At 39.6% G+C, this 26036-nt stretch overlaps 1 protein-coding gene across 2 annotated transcripts in view; it reads left to right on the forward strand.

Moving 5' to 3' along the window:
* Positions 1–24237, forward strand: part of Hsd17b12 (hydroxysteroid 17-beta dehydrogenase 12) — a 127607-nt gene extending 103370 nt beyond the window's left edge. For both annotated transcript variants that reach the window (XM_027422412.2, XM_027422411.2), the window contains 5 exons: positions 6788–6822; positions 13502–13583; positions 15194–15259; positions 22833–22982; positions 23254–24237. In XM_027422412.2, coding sequence (XP_027278213.1) covers positions 6788–6822; positions 13502–13583; positions 15194–15259; positions 22833–22982; positions 23254–23358 — 438 coding nt within the window. In that variant the 3' untranslated portion in view covers positions 23359–24237. The remainder of the gene's footprint in view (positions 1–6787; positions 6823–13501; positions 13584–15193; positions 15260–22832; positions 22983–23253) is intronic.
* The last annotated feature ends 1799 nt before the right edge of the window (positions 24238–26036 follow it).

The raw sequence follows: 26036 nt of genomic DNA on the forward strand, positions 1-26036 counted from the left end.
ATTCTGGTGTGGTTTCCAGTAGAGTTCTCATCTCGTTTCTCAAAATGTGAGGGGATTGTAGAACATTATTGTTAATTCTTTTCACAACTATACTATGATTTTTTTTTAAGTTGCTCGTTATTTCAGTTGAACACTTGGTTCAGATTTTTGTAATGAACTGTTTACTTCCAAATTGTACAGGTCCCATTTCTCAGTTATCTAAATCCAGACCTGATTGATTTAATCAGGTTTCTTTGGAGGTAGAGTTAGGGCAGAGGTGAACAAAGTGGCTATGGGAGATGTCCTAATTTTGCTCATGAAAAGCCTGGATTCATGAAGCTGAGCCTGTATTCTGAGGTAAAGTGTTCTACTTTATTCCCCTAGTCACATGTAGTAGTGACACAGATTTTATTAAATTAAGTGTTTTAAGTTTGATTGGTTGATATTTTTCTTGAGATAGGACCCTGTTTTGTAACTTGGGCTGGCCTGGAATTTGGTATAGACCAGGCTAGCTTTGAACTCACAATTGTGACTCAGCATCTTGAGTACTGTGATTAAAGGAATGCACAGCATTGCCTGGCTCCTTGAATATTATTACAGTCTTTTCACTAGAGTGAGCCTTTGAGTTCTGGAACAAATGACAAATACCAAGGCTACATGGTATAGAAAGGTGTACTATATCAACTTCCATACCAAACAGTGGGAACGCTTAGACAGTCATCTGGGCATGTAGGTTCCTTCTATCAGCAGTGACTGCTGCTGTAGAAATAAAAGGAAAAATAGTCATATTAGCCTTTGGCAGTTTTGTTTGTTTTTTTTTTCTTTTTTTTTTTAAGAAATAAGATTGTTAGGACTTTACTAATTATAAAAATACTGCAAGATGTTTGCCAGAAATATTTGAAAGCTATATGAGCACTAAGAAGAAAATAAATCCTGTGTAATCCTGGCCACAGATGGCTACATTTTAATACAATGTTTTCAAGGATTTTCTAGGCCAGCCAGTTTATTTTTGGGTTATGTATCTCAACTAAATGATTTAATAATAGTGATTGTGATTTTGTATGAGGTAAATGAACTTTGTATTTCTTTCCTAGCCATAATATAAATATCTGTACCAGTAAATATTCCACTCTTGAAAATGAGTATGTGACTTTCTCCTAGAAATTCAAACTTAAGCTATTAAGAAGCCATTCATCTGTGTACATTTATGTACTGCATGCCACTTATGAAGTGATACTAGAGCTACGTGTGAGACAATGTATATTAACTTTTTAGACTTTAAAGTGTCTTTGTCTTATTTTTGTAATGTGAATTAGTGAAAACATTACTAAAAATGTGTATGTGTACTTATGAAACACTTTTTTTCCTGCAGTCTTTGAAGCTGTCATTATCATGAAAGTTCTGTTGTGGTGACTTCTATCTAATTTAAGGAAAACTGTATTAGTTACAGTTCTTTTGCTGTGATAAAACACCATGGTCAAGGCATCATATAGTAGAAGAAGGAATTTATTTGGGCTTATAGTTCCAGAGGAGTAAGTGTCCATTATTGTGGGAAAGCCTGGCATAAAAGGCTGGAGCAGCAGATTCTTAGCCTGAGTTCACATCATGAACCATACCCAGAGCAAACTGGAAATGGCACAATCATTTAAGCCTCAGAACACCTTCTTGTGACATGCTTCCTCCAACATGGCCTTAACTCCTAAGCCTCCTCAAACTACAGCACCAACTGGGGAGTAAGTGTTCAAATACATTATCCTATAGGGGATATTCTCATTCAAACCACCACAGAATGGAATTGAAATTGTTTGCTGTGCATTTGTCCAGGCAACCTCAAGTGAAAAGAAAAAAGGCTAGAAAAGAGGCACATTTATTATTACTTCTTATCTAATATGATTAACCACCAAACTCACAAGTTGTGATAACATCGTTTTAGAAATATTTAAAGAGAAACAACAAATTTCCTAGCACAGTAATTATCACCTGCAAATGGTCTAAAATTAGCATATTTAATTAACTACAAAAACGCCATGTGAGCTGTGAAATGTAGTGCAGATGAACAGTGAGATTTCGTAACAATACTTGGTATATAGGTATAGATGCCCATGTATTAAGGTACTAGTCAATAAATGCAAAGTAAAATGAGACTTAACAACTTAAAATGTCCTCTGTAAATCTCATGTTAGAGAGAATTTAATTTAATGTGAATACAGTTAAGTCTGTCTACTTATATGTTGAATATTTTTAAATGATGTGTATACATGTGCCCACGTAAAGAAGGCCTGGAACTGGATTTATGACTTAGAATCTGGTTGTCATGAAAGGTAATGTCAGAGCTTTAGTTGACTTTATAAAAGCACGTTCAAATTAACTTTTCTGTGTCTTCTCAGTGTTATTGTTTGACTTTTTTTTTTTTTAAATGAGCTTCCATTTTATGGCACACAGAAGTAAAAAGGAGAAGCTGATGAGCTCTAAGAAGGACTGTCACTTTTACCGGTGAGGACTTGTGTCTTTGCTGGTGGGTTGTCTGACCATTGAGTCAGTGCATATTTCTGGCTCTTTAGCAACTAGTCACTCAAAGCATTGTTATTCTTTACATTGAGTTATTCGAACTTCTCAGTTTACATTTATAAAGAATATATTTGGTCATGTCAGTACATATAAGGTCATCAAAAAGATATTTAATTCTTAACATGTTGATATAATTTAGTAAGTATGATTATATTATGTGAGGTTTCACATTGTCTCTGACCATCTTCTGGATAGTTTTTCACTCAAAACAGAAACATGATATGGCATAAAGGAAAAATATAGCTTCTGATTTATAGTTCCCCAATATTTCAACCAAAAGTTAAACTCTGGTTGAGCTTACCTGGTAATTCTCCAGGTTAATTGGTGCCTACAAATCTCATTCACACCCACACACACACACACCAACATGTGTGTAGGAAAGCTACAACAGGCACTAACCAGCTACCTTCTGGACTCCACTTGGCTACTATGCAGATAGCAGGTCTCATTTCCTTAATAGAGATGGATACACATGTAAGCACATGCATACATGAGCAGACACAGACACAGACACAGACACACACAGACACACACACACACACACACACACACACACACACACACACACACACACACACACACACACACACACACAAAGTAAGAACACTTTTAAACTTGTTCTCTTTATCTTCCTCTTTTCTGTTTCTGGTGAACTGAGGATTTGGGGGAATGAATAATAACTTCTGTGAAAATGCTTGGAGACCTCTTTATTTTTTTAATTTAAATTAGAAACCAGCTTGTTTTACATGTCAATCCCTGTTCACTCTCTCCCCTCCTCCCCTGTCCCCCACTGACTCCCTATCCTATCCCCTTTCTGCTCCCCTGGGAGGGTGAGGCCTTCCATGGAGGATCTTCAGAGTCTGTCATATCATTTGGAGCATGGCCTAGACCTTCCCCAGTGTGCCTAGGCTGAGAGAGTATCCCTCTACGTGGAGTGGGAGACCTCTTTCTAATATATTAGCTAAACATTATAGTTCCCTGATAAAATACACTAAATATATTGATGTTTGCTGGTTAGCTCAGTTTGTTAGAGTGTGGTGATCATAAAAGAAAACCATTTTCAGATACTATTAAGGTTGTATAGAATCCATCCTTTACAATGAAATATTTCACAGTATACCTGTTTTACTTTGTGAGTGTCTGACACTCATGTCTTCTACAGATGCAAGCTACATGACACATCTAATCTAATCAGTTGTACATATATTTTACATCTCTATTTTGTTCTCTGTTAAATCCATCAAGTTAGTCTGGAAATTCAATAGCATACATCATATTTTCTCACAGTTTGCCTTTTTGCATTCAGTTCCTCCTGGCATTTTTTTTCCTCACTGAACTCCTGTTAATGCTTTTATAACTAAACCAAAGCATAATCTATGAAGCTCTGCCTGTTTTGTAACTGCTCCTTTTCCTAAGCACCAGTGCCCTCTGTCTGCTCATAGGGGTATCCTGTTGTGGATCTTGAGTTCTTCCCACCCACCCTGGTGGCTGCAGATAAAACAGAGGGATGGGTGCTTATTCTATGGTGTTGCTCCTGGCTCTCAGTTGATATGCAGAGAGTATATAGTCTTTATCTCCTGAGTTTGGTAAAGTCACATCAAAAGTACTTTATGATTTTAGTTCCTTGGTTCTTAGCCACATAATTATAGAGGTCTCCTAAAACCTTATCAATTTGTAAAATTCTTCTGCTCTGAGTGTTCAAGTTCAAAACAAGTTTGTTTGTTTTGGGTAAATATAAAGAGTTTTAATAGTTACTACAACCTAAGAATTATTCCGCTACCCCAAGGAGTTCCCAAATGAAATATTTTTAAAATACTGAAAGAATTGTCCAGAAACTTCTGCATGGTCAGTTGAAATGGATGACCTTGAAATGTGTTACCATTCTTGGTTCTAAACTGTGGGACATATCATGCTTAGCATTGGATGCTAAAAAGGTAGTCAGTGTGACTGTGAGGGACACCAGTGTCTCTTCAGAGGTCTCTGTGGTGTGCTGTTTGTGGGGTCTCTCTCTGTCACACACACACACACATACACACACACACACACACACACACACACACACACACACACACATCTTTTATTATAAGTTAAGAATGTAATAACATGTGTTTAAATCTTCATTTAACATATTAGGACTTCAGGGAAGAAGAACCTAGCTCAGTTACACTTTCATAAGAAGGACTGAAATTATGGCCAGAGTGCACACCACAGTTGCCTTAACATTCATTGGTTATGTATTAAACAGCTGTCATTTGCCTCTGGAAAGACAAATCTTGGGAAATACATCGGCAAAGTTGAAATTCATGTTTAACCTAAAAAGGAGAAAGTGATTGTATTAAAAGACAGACTCTGAAGTCAGCCTTACTTTGACTTAGTTCTATCACATCTAGTTTGAAGCCCAGTAGGGACATTTTGATTTGGGTCAAGCAAATCGAGAAAAATGTAGGGGACTGTTCTTTTGGGGAGGAGTCATAAAATATTAACATTGGTCAGTGTTTACCAACATAAATGGTCAATCTTGCTAGTTAGAATTTTGGTTAAAGGGCCTGGGTACTTAGGGCAGTGGCATACTGTTAGCCTGGGCCAAAGGCCTCAAGGTTCATGCCAAACACTGCAAAACAAACAAAAAGAAATATTGGTTAAGTCTTGTAACAGAGATACTTTCAGGACATAACAGAATTAAAATGGGTCATCTGTTGAGTTCAGAGCCGGGAGCAATCAGGGTGCTTACTGGAGCAGGTGCTGAGAGTGCTGCACAGTAGCTCCTCTATCAATAGGGGTCCTGTGTCTTATCCTGTCACCCTTCCACATATTCACTTTAGGGTCACAATGGCTCTTTCGCTTGAATCCATATTATACCTATAAAGAAAAGGAACAGATGGCGGAGAAGACAGGCTATTTTCTTCTTCTGAGTTCATGACCAAGACATTGTGTGTCCTGCTTCTTATGAAATAGTTATAGGCCACATGCAGTTGTCAGAGAAATTGTAAAACATGTTTTTTCATGGGAGGCACCACAAGTGGGAAAGAGATTCTGTGCTTTGAAACTTCATCTGCAGGAAAGAACAAATGCTGAAAGACAGCTGACTGTCCTGCCTTCTTACCCTATGAGGATGAGTTATGTGAAAACACAGACTGTAAAAAGGAGAGATACAGGAAGCTCCAGCCTATACTTGCTCTTAGTTTGTCCTTTTTCATCTGGGCCAGAAGATTTGGTCAGATCTTTACTTCTGTTGAAATGTTTCTGCTAAACTCTGAAGATAGTCCTTTGCTTTGATACTGGTTATTTTTTGTTTTGTTTTGTTTTATGATATGGTGACAGCTTGAGCTCATTCATTGAGTGCATGACCATCTCTGTAGCTGACCTTTGTACACCTACATAGCACACTTCACTGCAGAAAGTCTTCATGACCTTTTCTTCAGAGTATTTCTGTGAAAAACAATCTTTTATCAAAAATGCTGTCATTTTAATTGGTGTGTGGTATCATTGAAGATAAAAAGCTTAGAACGTCCATGCTTACCAAGCATTTCAGCTTCTTGTGTTGCTTAGAGAACTGATCCAAGCTGAGTCAAGACTTGTTTAAGACTTGTGAGGTCATCTTGACAAAGATTGCACTTCTAACTTTTCTTGGAGAATAATATCCCAAACAGTTCAGTGGTAGCCTGTCTCAATATTGTGTTTATTTGGCCAGTAATTATGAAGTTGTTAAACTGCACATGTCACCTTTTCATTGTTGGTCAATAGAGACCACAAGTGTTAAGGTTAAGGATGTGTTTACTTATAGCTAGCTGGACCACAGAAAACAGTGAATGCACTTACTATTTGTCAAATGTCATTTGCTAGCATTCTCCCTCCCCAAAGCCTTTTTTGACCAGAAAAGATTGTTTGAGCTCTTATTAGAAAACCTAAGCCATCTTGGTATGTGGGATGTTGTTACATTTAATAACATTCGTCTTTTCTGGGAAGGACTTAAGAGATGTCCACTTCTCATAGAGCCTTTGTTATTTGAAGGTGCCCATGCCGCCCTTGCTTTTTCAGACAAGGTTAGTCTTAGCCACGTTCACTGAAAACTTTCCCAGTGTGCTCTCCTTATGTACTCCTGGCATGTGTGAAATAAAGCTTCTCTCTGTAGAGTCATGAGTGGATTCATGATTTCTTTCTCTTTGGTGTGGGTGAGTGTCCTTCACTCTTTTGTTGCCTGTGTCCTCAGCCATCATGAATGTTTTGTTTTTTCTTGCAGGTGACACGCTTGGTGCTGCCTGGCATGGTAGAAAGGTGAGTCACACGCTCACACACAAACACTGTGGATTCAGAGCTCATTATTATTTATAGGGAGAATCCTTTCTTTGAGAATTTCATTAAAGTGACTAATGAACCTAACTCTGTCTTAGCACCAGGCGAATCACACAGTGGAGCATGAGTCATTGGTGGAGGAGGCCTTTTCCACTAGACTTTTTTATTTTCCTTTCTAGGGTTGTGGTGGTTCCTTTAGATCAGGATTAAAAAGCCAGCCTGAGTCACCATCACTAACTCAATTGCCTGCTATTCTGAGGGGGTGGATAGAGTTCCTAGGATATTCCTGGGAATGCCTCCTTAAAGCTGTAGCCACTTGGAGCCTAAATTGGTAGAGTGTCCTGAAGTAAGATGCATTCCTCTGGTATTTTCATTCTTGTTGGGGGATGAATGCATGAGGGACTAAGGCATGGTGTGAAGTGACCAGATGTCAGGCTGACTCTTGGAGGTAAAGGCAAAGTCCACTAGTCTTATCAATGTTCCAGTTGGAATTGGGTGCCAGTAGAATACCCTAAATGTCTTCACTTTGGTTGAGAAATATGTGGTTGCATTTCCACATGTGAGACAGCATTGAGTGTAAAATTTAAATAAATTCTGTTTCCTTCTCAGAAGAATCTAAATGTTGCCTAGGCATTCAAAGAAAACCTGCTGGAGAGAGCTAGGTTTGAATGTTGGACTAGTTTGTCATTTTAATTTAGCACTCCATCAAAGCTTTGACAGGGGAAGAATCAAGGATACACTTCTGTTTAAAGACCAGAAGGCATGCAGTTTATGCATATCAAATCCCTCCATATGTTGTACCTCATTCTACCTTGTGGGTGAGAAAATGGAGCTTAGGAAGTCCATTTGTTAATCACGTGCCGTGACTGATTAAGAAACTTTCTCAGCAAAGTTTGTTGTAATTCTGTTCTACATGTACTGGTTTGTGTATTCTGATTGCTTTAGTAAAGTTTCCCCTTAAAGCCTTCAAGGTGATTATTGACAGTCGGGGTATGCTTCCGAAGGTAAGATGTGAAAATGGCAGTTTCAAACCATACCAGAACACTAGGAGAAACAGCGTAGAATCCAGGAGGATGAAATTTGGGCCACTGTCTTAATTGGAGTTTAGACATCTGCAAATAGCATTATAAAGAAATCTTTGGACTTGGAGTAGGGGCAAAGTATTCCATCGTCTGCCTAGCATGCCTTGGGTTCCATCTCTAACACCATAAGTAAATAAATAACTAGTAAGGAAACCAAAGTTGTATGCCAGAGAAGTGTTATGAAAGAATTTTAAAAAGTGTATTGGTGAAAACTATGTAAAGGGAAATAACGGCTATGAAGTCATTTCCTAGAGCAGAAAGTATTGGATCCATACAATGACAAGCCCAGTGCATTGCGTTAATTGAAAGTAATTCCACCCTGTTTAGGTCAGTGCCAGATGGGGACTCAGTGAGAGGGGGTGCCATGAAGCACATTATGCAGCGGCAGATGTAGAAACTCAGGGCCATCTCTGACCTGGCAATGCCATCAGTTACAGCTAACCCTGGATATGAAGGAACAGCCTGAAGAGGGGAATTCATGCTCATCCAGCAGAGCTTAGCTTGAAGAATCCAGATGAGTTCAATCCTTGCCTTTCAAGAAATCAAGTTAATTTTAAACTGAGGTTAAGAAATGACCTGGTAGGAAGCCAACAGAAGCTGTGGAAAACTGGAATGGGAGAAGGAGGGATGGTGCTTGTGGTGTGGAGTCTATTAATCAGTACTTTGTGATAGAAGAAGGAACATCTATGTCCAGTGGAGTTTTAGGATTAGGGTTAGTGAATGTATTAGCAAATATGTGCTGACTACAGTGATAGACTAACCCTAACTTCATGGCTTATCAGGGTAAAGATTTATTTTCCCCTTATTTCTCTACCTAGCCAATCAGTAATCTCAGGCTCCTTCCATTTAGGGGCTCCAGCATCAGTCTTTAAGTGCTGTTACTCAATGAGAATACCAATCCTATGGAAACTACCATAGAAATAGGCCACTTTGGGGAGGTGTAATGAGCAGCTGGAATGAAGCACTGTCCTTTAGAAAGAGCCCTTTGTTATTGGTTTCTTTACCCTCTTCCCTTTCAGTGATTCTATCTCTGATGTAAAAGATTTTTCCAAACCTTCTAGAACTATAGCCAATCAACTATCACTAAACAAGTATCAATAATCAGACTAAGGTCTTATCACCATACATATAGAAAGTGCATAATTACATTATCAGGAATCTTGCTCTCTACTTCCCTGGAATTATAAACATTGTGTACAGCTGGAGCCGGGAGGTGGTTGCCATAACAACCATGGAAAGGCTAAAAATAGCCTCTTTCATATTGTACTGCTTAAGGTGGAATTATGACATGTTATGGTGTTTTAGGGCAGGTAATTCTCTTTCATGTGCTAAATGTTTGCCAACTTTCTTCAACAAAGCAATATTTGTATAATGTGAGCATTTGATTGTTGGTTCTAATTGTATGCCTGACCCCATGTTCCACAATTCTTTTCTGACATTGAGCTCTGTTTTGATAGTTTTTCTGTGTTCTTAGGAGTCAATTAGAGAACTGTCTACACCAATTTCCGTTTTCCATCTAAGCTTAGAAAACTCTGTAATGGCCCTGCAAGAGTGCACTTCTGTCTTTTCTCATGTGTAGTGGAAATGTAAAGACTTGAGGTGGAGTCTGTATTTCACAACTCTGTATCTGGTTAGCAGTCTACACTGATTGACCCCCACACACACACACTTCCCTGCAGGGTGGGGCATTGCTGAGGTCCTGAGTCAGGCCAGAATCAGTGACTCTTTCGAAGGAGACTGTTCCTCCATGGCAACAGTATTTTTATAGAGGTGAGGACAGGGATGCTCCAAGACCCTGACAGAAGAGCGAGGTATTTATAGAACAAAGCCTGCAGTTTTCTTTTCTTTTCTTTTTGTTTGTTTGTTTGTTTGTTTGTTTGTTTGTTTTTTAATCCAGGTGACAATTCAAGGGAGCCTCATAGGGATGTTGCCCAAGTCTAAGGTAATCCTAGAGAGTTTAGCTATAAGGAAGCTGTAAATGCAAGCTGCTGAATTTTACAGGACTGGACAAGCCTATTGATTGCCTTCTGGGAGGACTAAAAAAGGAGGTGACTCTGGAGATGAAAAGGCATGTCCTTAATGGAGATGGTCATTCTGCTTTGTTTCTGTAGCATTTTAGTTCTTGTAGATCCTCAGTAATCTGTACGTCCAAGTCACCATCACATGATAGCTAGTAAGTAAGCAATGTGGTCAGTTACGAATATTGCATCACAGAAAATGTTGCTTTATTTGCTTATCTGATGTTGTCACAACAAACTAGGAAATGTGTTGAAGTATGGGCAACATGGATCTTCAATAATAGAACTTTAGCAGGAATTCTTAATGTGCTTCCATTGTTCCCAAGCCTCCAGAAAATGAGAGATTAACCAGCTTGGCTTATGTTTGTCTCCGTGTGCAATTAAGCGTAGCCTATTTTGCCCTTCTGCTTGATATAACAGAGTTGTCATGAGCCCGGCTGTGCCATGGAAACTGGTTTGACGTCACTAATTCTGAGGATTAGAGCTAGACAAAGTAGTTTTTTGTAAAGATGAGTCCTTTGTGCCTCCCAGTCCCAAATGTTCACCCTTACTTCTGCATGAGGGCATACATTATAGAGATTGTGACAGGAGATATTACTGTTCGACTTGGGATGCAAAGTGAAATAGGATATGTTTTCCTTGGAGGAAAGAGATTTAAATGCTGTTATTGGGGGTCACAGGAAGGTCTTTGATAGACAAATACGCATGTTCTCAACAGTGTGACAGATTGGTAGATGAGGTGCTTTCTCTGCTGTTATTTAGATACAATTATGAGTTGGTTGTGTGTTTATTTACTCACATCTAGTGCATTCCCATTTTATATAGTACTTTGACAATCTTAAATATATTTTGATATATTTTTAAATATAAATACTTTATTTTTTATGAAGTGCTTGAAAATTTTGACCTGGTAGCTCTATCCACTAGTAATTTTCTTTCTTTTCTCCCTTTCTCCTTTTCTTTTTCTTCTTTTGCATTTTTATTTATTTTTAATTTATATGTAAGGATATGGTTCCTCCATGTAGGTCTGTATAGCATATGTGGCCAGAAAATGCACTGTTCTTTTTCACTGGGGTTATAGATAGCAGCTGTCAGCTGCCATGTGGGTTCTGGGAACAGAACCCAGGTCTTTGCAGTAACGTTCAGTGTGCCAAGCCATCTCTTCAGCTCCTAGAAATTTCCAATCAGAGTAGGATATTTGAGAAACAAAGATCTTAGTTACCTCAAGAAGTAAGTAAGTCAAAGAATGACTGCATCATCGTGACTTGTTGGATTGTTGATATTATTTTGTAAAATGGGAAAGGAGTTTTTATTATCTTCAAATGACTTTTCCTCTGTTGAAGTAATAGCATTAAACCTTTACCTTAAACTTTATATATCATTTTGTGAGTAACAGAATTAAAAATGTGACTTTGGCTCAAGGGTATATGCAGCTAACCCAGCTAGCACACTTGTGACAGAACAGTCTGGCTTTAAGCAGCAGTGGCAGACTGCAGCTTCAGGGACAGCGTCGCCTGCATCTACTTCAGACAGGCTTTCTCTTACCTTCCAATGTATGGTTGAGGATAGAGCAGTTCCTGGTTAAAGGTTAATGTAGAGTGATTGTGAAGTTGAAGTTGTTCCTCAGGAACCATGGTTGCCTGAGTAGCTGCAGCCCTGTGCACTCACTCACCCAGACTAAAGGCTATGTGTTGTAATATAAACAGATTTTCCTAGTGTTTTACAGATTTGTTGGCTTATTTTATATGTAAACCACACATCTGTCTAAATTGTGTGGTCCAGTCATTTTCAGCATATTCAGAGCTGGACAGTTGTCACCGCAATCTAATTCAGGAACATTTTCAACACCCTAAAATGATAATTTTGAAGATGTAGTTCTTATTCCATTTTATCAAGGGAACCATCTTTGATTATAATAAAAAAATTGTTTTGTTCCACTTTCATCAAAGGAATTTCTTACAGGTGTATAAAATGAAATGACTAGGTGTTTATTGCTAATGTATCATTTTCTTTTATCTAAAGGGGGTGAGTTCTAACTTCTGATTTTAAAAAATCCTTTTTTGCCTTAGGGGAAAAAAAACAGATGCCAAAATAAGCATGATGTAACTAATATATTAGCTTCTTCTAACTTAAAAAAACTTAATATCATTCTTAAATGTATTTTTATCACCAAGATGTTAGTGGATTACACTGTTTAGGGAAGTATGTGTCATTAATAAGGACTTCTGTTTTATAAACAATTGACACATATGAAGCAGAGGTTCCCAGACTTCCCTTTGATGGTTTCAGTGGCATCTTGCCTAAAGGCTGGCAGATGGTGGAATGGTGACCTTTGGGGATTATTTCTTTTTAGATTTATGTCTAAAATAGCTCATATATGCCATTTAATCATGTTTGCTGTGCTGTTTTACATAAAAGCGGTCTAGAGTTCCCCCTCTCCGTGAAATAGAAAGGAAAAAAAAACCAAAAAACCCAGAACTTAAGAATAGAAATCCAGAGAACAACAGCAGACTATGTAGAAGGAAAGGAAGCTGAGGTATGAACCAGAGATGGGTGGGGTGAGTTTTCAGTAGCTAGAGAAGAGAGGCTGGGCTGAAGTGTAGGTCAATTAATAGAGCACTTGCCTGGAATGCATAAGATCCTGGGTTCCATTCCCCATGTACCTTTGAGAAGCATGAATTTCAGAGAATAAGTTGGTAGCTAGTTTTCTTATTTCTAAAGTCATAATTCCACCCCTTGCTGAACCTCTACATGCTTGCCAACAACTGGGATGTTTACAGCATTAATTTTCACAAATTGATTTCATTTATTTGTGAAAACAGAAATTCCTGGTAGTCTCTTGACTTAACTTTCAATAGTCTCTAAAAGAACAGGAAAAAGTTGAACTTTGTCTTTTGGCAATATAATATGGTTAATGAAGTACAGAAATGTAACTCTTTACCCAAATATTAAAAAAGTTAGCTCTTTACCCAAATATTCAAAACCTAGGGAAGTTATAAAGATATCACCCATTGCTATAAAAATTTATGAAATACTTGGTTGTGTGTGGACAAAAGTGAGTTTTGGTGTTTAGAAGCTCAAGACTTTGTTGAAAGGAAAGTATTTACACATACATAATGGACTATTGCAGAAGGCAGTGTGACAATATGTCAGACCAGCGGTGTTTGTGTGGGTGTTTGTTTGCTTTTGCTCTTCTGGGATTGACCTCAGTGCCCTGCACATGCTAAGCAAGCATTCCACCACTGAAATATATCCCCCACTATGTAGGTGAGAATTTTAGATGCTGTGACCATAGAGAACTCCAGAAAGTATAGAGACAACTAAAAGAGACTATCTAGCTGATCCAGTCCTGCTTTTGGATTACTAAGACTGGGAAATGAGCTCATCGTAAAGAAGAGCTATTTTTAGTTCATTGAATTATGCTTCATTCACTGGCCAGACATACCACATGCTCATGAGATGCAGGGAGACGTGTGTTAGAGCAGCAGCCTTCTTGCTCTGTTTCTGTCTTGACTGTAATTCACAAGCAAATGTATTTCTGTGGTGTGTTTTCAATTCTAGGTCTAAAGGGGTGATTGTCAACATCTCATCTGCCACTGGCATGCTCCCAATTCCACTCTTGACCATCTACTCTGCAACCAAGGTGAAAAACACTGCAGTAAATATGTCAGTATAAGACTGAGTCATGAGCCGGGCATTGGTGGCACACTTTTAATCCCAGGACTCGAGAGGCAGAGGCAGGCAGGCAGATCTCTGTGAGTTCGAGGCCAGCCTAGTCTCCAGAGCGAGTGCCAGGATAGGCTCCAAAGCTACACAGAGAAACCCTGTCTCGAAAAACCAAAAAAAAAAAAAAGGCTGAGTCATGATTTTTAGTCTGAGCAGTTAACATAGCTTCAACTTTGTTGTTGAAACGCTATGCTTGGTAGTTTTCCAATGGACCAAGAAGGACAGTAACATGCCCCACATGGGTTTCTGGAATACCACAGATGAATACAGACTTATGGAGTACCAGTGTATCACAGCCACTGATTTTGTTCCCTGGTAGTTTGCTGATTTTAACAGGGACATTTATGCTTTCCATAGAGACCTAGCCTAAGCCAGTCTGCCCAATTGCTAGAACCTGATACTAATGAGTCTAAAGTCAGAGTGTTGGTAACATAAACAAGTCAACTTCACACAGCAAGGACATGCATCCTGCTAGTGCCACCCATATACTCAGCAGACAAGAAATAGACCAATGGCAGAAGCTATCATTTCTAGAGTGTGATAAGAATTTTCCAGAATTGTATACTCTGTCATCATACAGCATTGACATTCACTTCCTTACATTACTGCTAGGATAATAATTTAGACTGCATCTTCTGCTGCCTACAGGTCAATAGCCCCAACTATAGATACTTCACTGAGGCATGGAAAATATTTCTGAAGGGAAAAGAACAACTATTTAGTTGTTTGAAATTAGTAAGCCTTAAGGGGGAAAATAGGCAAATCATAATACATAATAAGAACTTATAGTATGGCAGAGAAGGGAAAGTGCAAAACACACCTCCTTTTCACTAGAGAAAAATCAGTCTTCTGAGCCCTGGCACAGCCCCACAGCCCCACAGCCCCCTGATCTGCCTACTTTCTCTATGGCTGGAACATACTGTAAACATGTTGGCATATCTTATGTTAATTCCATTATCTGGTGTGTTCTCATGGAGGTAGACTATTGCCAATGGAGACCTTCATTGGGTTGTCATTAAACTTGGCATTTTAAGCCTGATACTGGGTCCACATTTTAAAAATAGCTTGCACCATTTACAGATAGATTTACAGTTGCATTATCAGAGGGCTCTCACCTTCACATCTCAAATCATGCTCTGTCACAGGACCCAGTAGCCAAACAGAACTGAACAGAATACACTCTGGGTTTTTGCTGGAGTGGCAAGTAGAAAGTGGAAGTAAATCCTTTGTTATATAATCAATTTTTTTTCTTTTTGGGGGGGATAATTTTCTGTGTGGGGGGAACCTTTTAACTAAATCAAAATTGATTAAATATTAAATTTGGTAAGATAATGTCATTTATGGTAGAAAAACCTCCTGGGTTTTTAAGGTATTTTTATCTCTTCTGCATTTGAAATGAAAGGAATGACTAGAAACAGTAGAGTTAAATGGTTAATTTATTATTTTGTTGTTTCCATGGCTACACTCCAGGCAGATTGATGTAATATATTATATGTGTTTTCTTTCTCACTCCCACCTCCCTCCTAGGCTTTTGTAGATTTCTTCTCTCAGTGCCTCCATGAGGAGTATAAGAGCAAGGGCATCTTTGTGCAGGTAAGTGGAGTTTGTTTCAGTTAAGTATCCCTGTTTTTGTGTGGTTTCCACAGCAACAGTTGCTGTCTTGGCAACGAAAGAAAATCACATTCCTCAGTAAGAGATTGTGACGTGAACACTCCCTTAGAGACATGGTTTCTTTTCTGCTCTTAGGTCTAGATTTTTAAAAATTAGCCTCTCAAATTTTTAACTAGGATATCTGAACTAGAACTATATATGAACAATTAAAGCATCCATTATTGTGAATGATTATTATGATTATTATTCTCGTGGTTTATTTTGAGTCAATTTAACTCTTTAAAATCATGTAGAAAATACATAACAGAACAAGCATTTTAAACATCTGTAAGCATGCAATTCAATGGCATGAGTATATTCCCACTGTTGAACAGTCACGAAGTCACTGCTGCCATTCTTCTGGACTTTTTCTTCATCTCCCCTAACTGAAATTATATACCATTAAACACTGACTTTCCTGTCTCTCTCCCCCAGCCCCCACAACCACCTGTCTACCTGGCATTACCTGTTCTTAGTCCATCTTGTGAATAGAATCGTTCAGCATTTGGTCTTCTGTGATCAGATCACTAAGTGTAGAATCTTAGGTACATTTCACATGCACAATATGACAATTGGGGCTAGACAGTCAACCTATTTTCCCATATTGATCTAGGACTCAAATCCAGGTCTGGTTGCTATACGAGCCCTTGTTCCTACCACTAGGCTACTGGACCCTACTATACTCAGGAAATGATGAAAACAGACTGTGCTAGGCTGCATGTTGCCAGATAATCAAGCTGGGCCTAAGTTATCTAGGTGAACTTCCTAAGCCTTTTTATTTTCAGTAATATTGAAGATAAGTCAACCATCATGAGGAAGGGTGAGACAAATGTTCCCTCATCTTTAGGGTCCACTGAAAGCCTGCTTTGGCCAAACCCTCTCCTTAGCTTACTTCCTAGGGACATCTACTGAGCACTGACTCGATATTGCTTAATTTTCAGCTCTCTGTATTTATAGGCTACACTGGGGAGGACAGGGTTTTGTAGAATCCTGAATTTTATGCTTTCCCATGATGATACCATTTGTAATGCTGGTAACTGGAATCATCCTGTAAATTGTATTTTGCAGTAGGGAAGCCAGTAACATTGATAAGATGTGAGGCTCTTGTGCCACTCAGTGTTATGCTGCTGTCTTTCTGGTGAATTTGGTCATTTTTAAGCCCAACTGAGACTCTGCAGGAACTCTAAAGGTCCACTGGCTGGTACCCTGAAGGCTCCAGTGACATGAAGTAGCGATCCTGTTCCTTCTCTCATTTTCACAGCCTGTTTCCTTCAAAAGGTAGTTTCCTTGGGTTCTCTGCCTGATACTAACCTGCTATGACTAGCAACCACCCAAAGTAATTAGTGTTTGCCTTCTGAAATACTGTATTTTGATGAGCTTGTATTGTTCCCATTAATGAATTTTAAATTATTTAATTTCATCCATCATTGTCTTTCTTCCTAAAATTCACTAGAGGTCTAAATTTAGAATGAATTTGTTTAAAAAAGGAAAATTTATATTTATGAAGAAAAGTGTGGCTGTCTTACTGTGAGGATAAATCTCACAGCACTGAGTGGAGCAAAAAGAGCCCATTGCAAGCTGAAACTTACCTGTTTTTCTCTGAGTGGTATTTCTGTCTTCCAGACTGGGGACTTGGGGGATTGAATGAATGGCTTGTTCCACCTCTATTCCAGCCCATGTTTCTTAGGTAATCTCATTCACACAGAAATCAGGTACTGGAGGCTTCTTCCACTGACCTCAGGTGGCTGTACCTGAAGTTTATTATTGAATTCAAACCCCGTAAGGCTGTTAGTATTCTTGCTTACTTATGTTCAGTCTAGAACAGACCTTGTAATGTCTTCTTGCTCTGCGTTTTGAAGTACCCATGACTAACTCTTCTTTAAGTCTGTTGTACATTTCCTCCAAGTGCCCTTTGCTACTGAGCCCTGGAAGTCCATCCACTGTCAAGGCTCAGATCATAGTTCTTCCTCAGTCTTTATCTCAGGTCTACACACTCCATTTCCATTTCTTTTCTGCTTCCCTGGACCTCACATGCCTCTATCTGCTACTCCATAGCCTTTCCTTGACCTACTCACCAAAGTGGCTTTTTGTTTGTTTGTTTTGTTGAGATAATGTCTCACAAAATAGACCAGTCTGGCCTTGAACTCACAAAGATGCACCTGCCTCTGCCTCCTTAAAGCCATATACCACCATCCCCAAATTTCAGTGTATTCCTGAACAAAGCTACTGTCTCAACTTTGCTAATGTTCTCATTATTTTCTTACAATTGAAGACACATGGGGAGGGCATCCTTGAAAGGACAGAACTCACCTGGAATCTGATTGATGAGAATGGGCTATAGTGTCTGGCTCAGTGAATGCTGAGCAATTGTGGAATACCTGGAACCAAAACTCAGCTTTCACAGTCCTCTTAGTTTCCTTTTAAAATCCGTTTTATTTATACTTAATTTTAAAGTTTTTTTTTAAGTTGTAGGAATAGAAACTAGACAAGACCACTTTCATGCATTTGCTCACATTTTCTAGAATGTCTTAAGTTCTTTGTAACACTGGGTTAGTCAAGAGGGCTTTTATGGAAAAGCTCATATTCTGCAAGTAGAGAAATCCAGACAGCTAAACTATAATGTGTTTAGTCATTCAGATATTCTGGGGGGGGGGGGCTTCAGATCCTGAGGTTTTGATAAGTAAAGACACAGATTTTAAAAAGAAGTAAAGTTTCCCTAAACTGATAGGAACCCCAGCCTCTTTCTGCCTTAAGAATGTATACAGACTAGAGAGATAGCTCAGTCAGTAAGTGTGAAGTAAAGTTGGGCATGGTGGCATGTGTCTCTAACTTAGTTCTGGGTAGAGGAAGAAAGACAGGCAGATTCCTGAAGCCCACAGCCCTCAGGCTCAACAAGAGACCCTGCTCCAAAATGTTAAGGTGGAAATTGATCAAAGAAAGACACCTGAACACAAGTACATATTACATCACATACAACTTGGAAAAGAAGGAAAATAAAACAAAAGACTGTGTGCTGGCTTTGCTATGCTGGACCAGAAGAAAGGTGAGGAAGCAGGAAGAGGGGGACCACATGGATCTGGAGAAGGTAGATAAACACAGATTAGATGCCACATGTGGAATCTTGTTCAAAAGAGCAAAGTTTGCTGTCCCTTGATTCACATTTCCCCAAAGCATTATCACAGAAAGTTCTGATCACTTTTAGGTTTGAAAAGTCTTATTTAGTTCACAGTTGGCTCTGCCATGTGAAGTTCCAAGACTGTTAGATTCTTGCATATCTGCCATGTGGCTTCGGCCATCTTTCTTCCCCACTACCCACAGTGTCCAGTTGGAGTGCCTTTCCTGCCCTGAGCCAAGACTGCAGAGCACATGCTCTGCGAAGACCCTAATCTAAGCAGTCTGCTCCAGGGAATAGGGGAGACCAATATGCCAAAGTGTGGTCTCCGAGGGCTTTTTGCTTAAATAAGTGAGCAGAGACACAGCATCGTCAGTGTCAGCTCTGTCTTTTGGCCTAACTAATTATTTCCATTTTGAGATTCCAAATAGCTGTGGCTATCAGGGTCAGCAGTTTCTGAAGGGGCAGAATTTGTAATGGTGATTTGTTGAGCTTAAGTGACTTTTAAGTTTTATTTTGTTGAAAAACTTTTGTAAACATATAGGCATATTTCTGATTTTGTTTCCCATAACAGTTTCCTGCATAGCCAGAGGATACATTAATTATTTTTTCTTGGGCATTTATTTACCTTGGTGGCTTTTTTATATAAACATTTCTCTACTTTTTCATTTTTTATACTTTTACATGTTCTTTTTAATATCCTTCACTGCTAGATGAATAGGCTTGCCTTTGTTGAGACAGATGATCTTGCTTAAGCTTCAAAGTGTTTAAAATGCTGGCTCAGTGGAAAGGGCCTCAGTACTGTTCCGTACTCTGCATATGAAGTGCTATTGTATACTGCCTTCAGTATATGCTCACTGCCTGGCTATGTACCACATGCTGCTCTCAGCACTGAGAATAGAGGCAGATACAACTGTCTTCTTGAACTTGTGTTCTAGAACTTGCCCAGCATTTGGATTTGTTTTTTGGACTGTACCAAACTCCTTGCAGTCCCCTGAAAATGCCTAGCTCTTCACAGCTTTTCTCTGCTCCTGTTATTCCTTTATCTCTTTACCAGACGGAGTCCTCTTTCCTTTATGGCTTAGCTGCAAAGCTGGTCATCTCTGAACCCTTCACAATTCAGTAGGCCACTGCTGGCCACCTTGACTTATATCCAGGGTGGAAGTACCCAAACCTTCCAGTTTAGAATTTCCATTTCTTAGTTGGGAAAATATACCTTGACCAGGATTTCCCAAGTACACATGTCTTTTCCTGCCCCCACCCCCATGCTGGAGGCTCCTTCAGAACCCCACCACAGGCTAGCTGAACCCTAAAGCCATGCGTTATCTTGTGGTGCCACCAAGTGGTTCAGTCAGGCAGTACAACTGAATTCTCCTGTAATTACCAAAATAGTCCAATTTATGCCACTTACATCTTCTGAGAGAGAAAAATGGATGAAAGAAAGGTGCAAAACATTATGCTCAGGTGAAAGGCATAGTTACAGACTGGCTTTATCTCTGGAGCTCAAGACCTCCTAGCACCCATTGTAGACTGTTCTCTGGAAAGGTCTTTTCAGTCTTATAACCAGGAAGCCTGAGGCAAAAAGATGAGGAAAGCTCTGCACATGCATGTTGTTACCTGCTGTCAGAGTTTACACAAGGGTCTACCCTGCTTGGCATTCCAGGTAGTGAGCAAACAACTTCAATTGAACCCCACAGTTCATGGCCTATCAAACTGAGACTTCTCTGGGCTCTCTTCATACTGACGGCAAAAATGGACAAAACATTTGCTCTTTGAAAAAAGAGATAAATGTGGACTAATTGTAGGGGAAAGGACCATCCAAAGAAACCCATTCTGGATCTGAAACCCAGCTAGTGAAATAAACACTTTAGCCCTGAACCCAGAACCTAAGAAACACACTCTGACTCTGAAACAAGAGCTAGTGAAGATAAATGCCCTGGCCCCAAAACTAGAGCCAAGAAAAAAAGAAAAAAGAAAAGCCAGTGAAAGAAACACAGTTTGACCCTGAAACCAGAGCCAACTCTGCTCATGACTAACTGAACATGAAACCAACCAATCCCTGCACATGATATCTACCACCTGACCCTGAACCCGGAGCCAGTGAAAGAAACACTTCAACTCTGAACCCAGAACCAAAAGAAATACACTTTGGCCTTAGAACCGGAGCCAGTGAAAGAAATATGCCTTAATCTTAAAAATAGAGGCTAAATAAGGCCAGTAAAAGAAATACAGTTTGGCCCTGAAACCAGAGCCAACTCTGCCCCTGACCAACTAAACCAACCAATCCCTGAGCAGAAAATCTCCCTAGGAAAACTCTACCCCTAAGAAGCTCTTTATAAGCCCCTCTGCCTATTCAGTTGCTGGATGTCCTTTCCCACCCTGGCAAATACATCTCTTGGGTAAAGGTCTTCTTTTTCCTGCCCAGAACAGAAGAACCTTTGCTGAGATGTTCCCTTATGGGGGCTGAGCAGAAAAAAGAACCTTTGCTGATATGTTTCCTTAGGGGGCTGATCAAAAAACAAAACAAAACAAAACAAAAACCAGAAGAAACAGTTAAATCCTCTGGGAAACTCCTTTCAGAGTTGACCAGAAAAAGTAACTATTCGCTAGAGCCTGCCTGGGCTTCCGCTTTAGCAGAGTGAAACAGAAGTAACATCTTGGGCTGGAGCTGAGCAGAGAGAAGGAACAGAAAGCTGCTAGGTGGTGGAACTGAGCAGAGCTCAGCTGTAATGGCTCTTTCTAGGAGAGGAGTAGGATTGCCATATCCTTCAGGGAGATGGTCAGCCACCACACTCCAGCTCCAGGTATAGCCTAACTTCCCAACAAGTTGGGATATTTGTTCCAGCCTTCAGAGCTGTCCTATTGCAGCTCTGGGTATAGTAAACCAGGATACCTTTCCCTCCAGAGCTGTAACACTCACACTCACTTGTACTAATAATCCCAATAAATAATTCTTCAGAAGCCAATTACATAATCAAAGTCACACCGCTGTTGATATGCTCTAGTGACGGTTACTTAGTGTGGGTTTGCCTCTGCCTACAAGAGTGAGAAAGTTAGAGCTCTTAATAGATGGGCTGAAGTTTAGCTCACACATTATGGACTGTGAGCTATATCCTTTGATTTATACTTGGGAGTGAAAAGGATACAAAATTAAAAAAAAAAAATACGTGTGTATGCAAACCCCCAGAGAGATGTGGGGCTTTCTTCCACTGTCAGCAGGAAAGAAATCCAAAGTGTGGACAGACCTCAGCTTTATTTGTAATATGAACATTTTTCATTTCAGCCACGTATTGAACTGGTCCTTTCTTAAATAGCAGTACCAACACACTTCATCCCTTCTTCCACACTTGTGAGGGGAACAAATGTTTGTTGAGCAACTGTACACCTGAGGTCTTTTGTATCACAGAAGGAACCTCCCTCATCATGCCTTCAAGACTCATTATGATGGGGGCCCCTTGTGTTCTGTCACACCGAAAACACTGGGTGCATATGCAATGGAGAAGCTGGTGTTCATGAAATACCTGAAAAAGCTCATGTTTACATTGACATCCCTACACCCATCCTGTCACATGACTTGTCACCCAAGCTGATTTCTTATTATACCATCTCTTCTCAAAACAGAGGGGGCAAAAAAGATGTGGCAGTGGTGGTGCACATCTTTAATCTCAGCACTCAGGAGGCAGAGGCAGGTTGATCTCTGAGTTCGAGACCAGCCTGGTCTACAGAGCGAGTTCCAGGACAGGCTCCAAAGCCACAGAGAAACCCTGTCTCGACAAACAAAAGCAAACAAACAAACAAACAAACAAAAAAAGATGTGGTCCTATCTTAACAATAGCAGCTTGTGTAGCTTCACGAGCAGGACATAAGGGAAGAGAAGTGGTGACCTAAGGCTAAGGACATGAAATTTTCCTGGAAAAGGACTAAAGCTGATAGAACACGTTAATTCACCAAGAGTGCTGAAGCAAAGCCCTGCTCACCTCATACACCAGATGCTGCTTGACTGCAAAGTCCCACTTGACCAGGACTGGAAGGCCACCCTGAGCCTCAGCTCCCAGATATCTGCCCCCCAACCCCGCGCTTTCCTTGTAAAGATATAAAAAAAGGTTGCTTCTGCTTGCTTTTTTGTATTCCCAGTCTCTGATTCTATTTTACCCAAAGATCATTGTGTTACAGTTCATGTTTTTGCTGTTATATGTTCTGTGAAGTTGGCTTTAGATAGTGGTGTGTCTTTCCCCCTCTCTAAAGATACAAACTCTAGATTTCATGAGGATGCTTCAACAGTCAGGCATCTCACTCAGTTCTAAGTTGGTAGCCTTCCTAATCAATGGCATGTTTTTGTGTTTTTCTGTTTTTTTGTTTTGTTTTGTTTTTTGTTCTTGTTATATGTATGTGAACCCTTTCTAGAGTGTCCTGCCGTACTTTGTAGCTACAAAACTGGCAAAAATACGGAAGCCAACTTTGGATAAGCCCTCTCCAGAGACGTTTGTGAAGTCTGCAATTAAAACAGTGGGTTTGCAATCCCGAACCACTGGATATGTGATCCATGCTCTCATGGTATGTATATTTCTAAATCTTAACTGTATTTTCCAGTTTGGGCATTTCTTTTTATATGATCTCTCAGAATCAAGATGTGTACTTTGCCAGACAAGGGGGTACATGTTTTTAATCCTAAAAAAAGACATTTATATTTTATTTCAAACTATACTTAAGAACTTTAAAAATCTCTGTAAGTAATAGTGTAGAGAAATGGAAGATGGCTGATAGACTTCAGTTTTTAGCTCAGTTGTGAACTCTGCTTATGTATCTCCCTAATTTCTTTCTCTAGGGTTCAATAAACTCAATCTTGCCTCGTTGGATTTATTTTAAAATAACCATGGGTTTCAACAAGTCCTTGAGAAATCACTATCTGAAGAAAAACAAGAAGAACTAAATGTTGATGGGTCATTGAACCGCTTGGCCAGATTCTTGGGCCTGTACATGTTCATTCCAGGCACCTGATGCTTGGGCTTGTACATGTTGACCCAGGACACCTGCCTGTTCCCAGAGTCTCCACTGTTTTTTCACTAATTACTAATACGGCCGAATATTGGCATAACTGTAGAAAAACAACTCCTTTTAAAGGCTTTTAACATATATTCTTGATAAAACCAGGAGTAATTTGAAGTTTAATGTAAATGCTCTTGCGAAATGTATGAGAACACTTTGACAGAAAGGAACAAATCCCAGAATGACAGAAGTAAACATAGAACCCATCTGGCCCAGAATGCCAGTTATCGCCTTATATATTGTCTGGAACCTACTATAAAGTGTAATGGCTAGCTACTTTTTGTTGTTTAACATTAGAAGGAACAAGGCTTAGTTGTTTTGCTATGGGTAGACACAATGCAGTTTATATATATTAAGGTTTTCTAAATGTATGTTCCAGCTCATGTGTTTATATGAATCTGTTCTTCTCAAAAGTAGCTAATGACATAAAGAGAATTGAAATACAGACTTCTTTCAGGCACATAACTTCACAAATGTTACCTTTGTAACACGTACGTATTATGTCTTCTCTATTCAAATGTATGTAAATACTGAACACTATATAGTATGACTGAAATGTAACGGCAAGTGGGCCAAGGTATACAACAACAGAAAAGCAGCCTGCTTGAACTTCCGGCTTTCTTTATGAATGCATTGCACCCATGCTGTTCGTCTGTGATGACAGACTCCTTTTATGATAGTGATGGGCCATGGAAATGGCATTGTTCTATGTTGGTGTCCCATTAGAACTCATAATAAAAAATGATGCAACCATGGTGTTGAATGAAAGTATATTTTTGATGATGGAAACTAACACTCTAGTTACACTGCCTTAAAGTAAGCTAAGGCTGATTTTAAGTATACACAAGGATTTCACCAGGAAGGTTTCAGTACTGAGAAATATGCAAGAACTGTCACTGTGTTTGTAGGCTGAAATTCCTAGTTTGAAAGACCAGTAAATCTATTTTTAAAAAATTAATTGGTTGAAGTGTTTAAATATTTCAAACTGTTAGTTTCAGCAGCTAGGAAAACATACCCCCCCACCCCAACACACACACTCAATGCTATCTGCCTTTAAAATCATTATGTAAAATATTCTAGCAGTCAACAATTAGGAATACAGTCTCAGAATATAGGATACACATTTAAATGAGATCCATTTAGCTTTATGAAAAGCACATCTTTGCCCTTTCCCCCCATTGGCTTACTATAGAACCTAGTAGCCTGGGTGGTATTTTCTGTGTCCTTCCACTTTGGCTGGTCTGGTGGTTTTGGTTGAGAGGTGGCAGATTTGCACTTGTAGGCAGAGAGAAGGATTGGTCTACAAGGATGATACACTGCAGGGTGCAAAATCTTTTTCCTATAACCAGTTAGAAGGTAGCTGTAATCCTAGCTGTGGAATCCCTTAGCAGCTTCAAAACTTCCCTCCTCTGGCGTTAGCTGCTTCATAGTGCCGGGTGTTCTCTTGTGTTTAACACTCAAGGATGAAAGTAATGACAAGAAAAACGTAAACTCTAACTAAGTGCCTTGAAAAGAGAAGTTTTACTAAAACCTTGTACTTGAAGTCATTTAAGCAATGTTGCATATTTTGTAGTCACAACGTCCAGCTTTCTGTTGTCAACTTTATATTCTTTGTAGGAGGGCTGTTGATGCTTCTACCGCAGCCCTGTTCCCTGGGAAATGGAAACAACTCATTCCTGGCTTACAAGCACATTCTCACATGTGCTAGGTAGGTCCCATGTATCCCATGCATTCTAGCCTCAAACTCACTTTGTAGCTGAGGGTGGCCTTGAGCTTGGAATCCTCCTGCCTCTGCCTCACAAGTGCTGTGATTATACATGTGGACCACCACACCTGGTTCTCTTTTGAGTTAATTTTTTGTAGTTTTGCTCTTGATTGTACTGGAGATTGAACTTGGAGCCTCATGTGTCCTGGGCAAGTACTTTACCACTGCACTGAATCCCTAGCATCAGGTGTTTGATGGCAGCCTAAGCTATATAGCAAGAGTACTTTTTTGGAAATTTCACACATACAATCAATGAGATATCATATCTGCCCCCTAATTGTCTCTTTCCAAGTCTCCCTGTATTGTCCCAACTCACCCGACTCCTAACTTTCAAGTTTTTATTTTTGCAAGTCTCTCAAAAGAGGGGACACTTTAATATTGCCATTATTAAGACAATTTTTGACTTTTTGCTACTGTATGTGTATGGATATTTTGCCTGTGTGTATGTCAGTGTACCGTGTGTGTCTGGTGCCCAAAGAGGCTGGAACAGAGTATCAGATTCCATGGAACTGGAGTTATAGACAGTTGTGAGCTGCAATGTGGGTGGCAGCTGGAAATTGAACCCAAGTCCTCTGGAAGAGCGGCCAGTGCTCTTACTGCTGAGCCGTCTCTCCAGCCCCCATTAAGACGATTTTCTAGCCCTACACAACAGCCCAACCATAGCACATAATCTGAGTCTAGTCAAGAAGTAGCAGGACAAGCTGTAAGTCGAGGAATAGTCTACAAAATTCTGAGCCTAGCTGGCCATGGGGTTGCATACCTATAATATCTACATGTGGGATGCTGAGGCAAGAGGC

The sequence above is a fragment of the Cricetulus griseus genome, chromosome 6, assembly GCF_003668045.3.
Source record: "Cricetulus griseus strain 17A/GY chromosome 6, alternate assembly CriGri-PICRH-1.0, whole genome shotgun sequence".
In the NCBI taxonomy this organism is placed as follows: domain Eukaryota; kingdom Metazoa; phylum Chordata; class Mammalia; order Rodentia; family Cricetidae; genus Cricetulus; species Cricetulus griseus.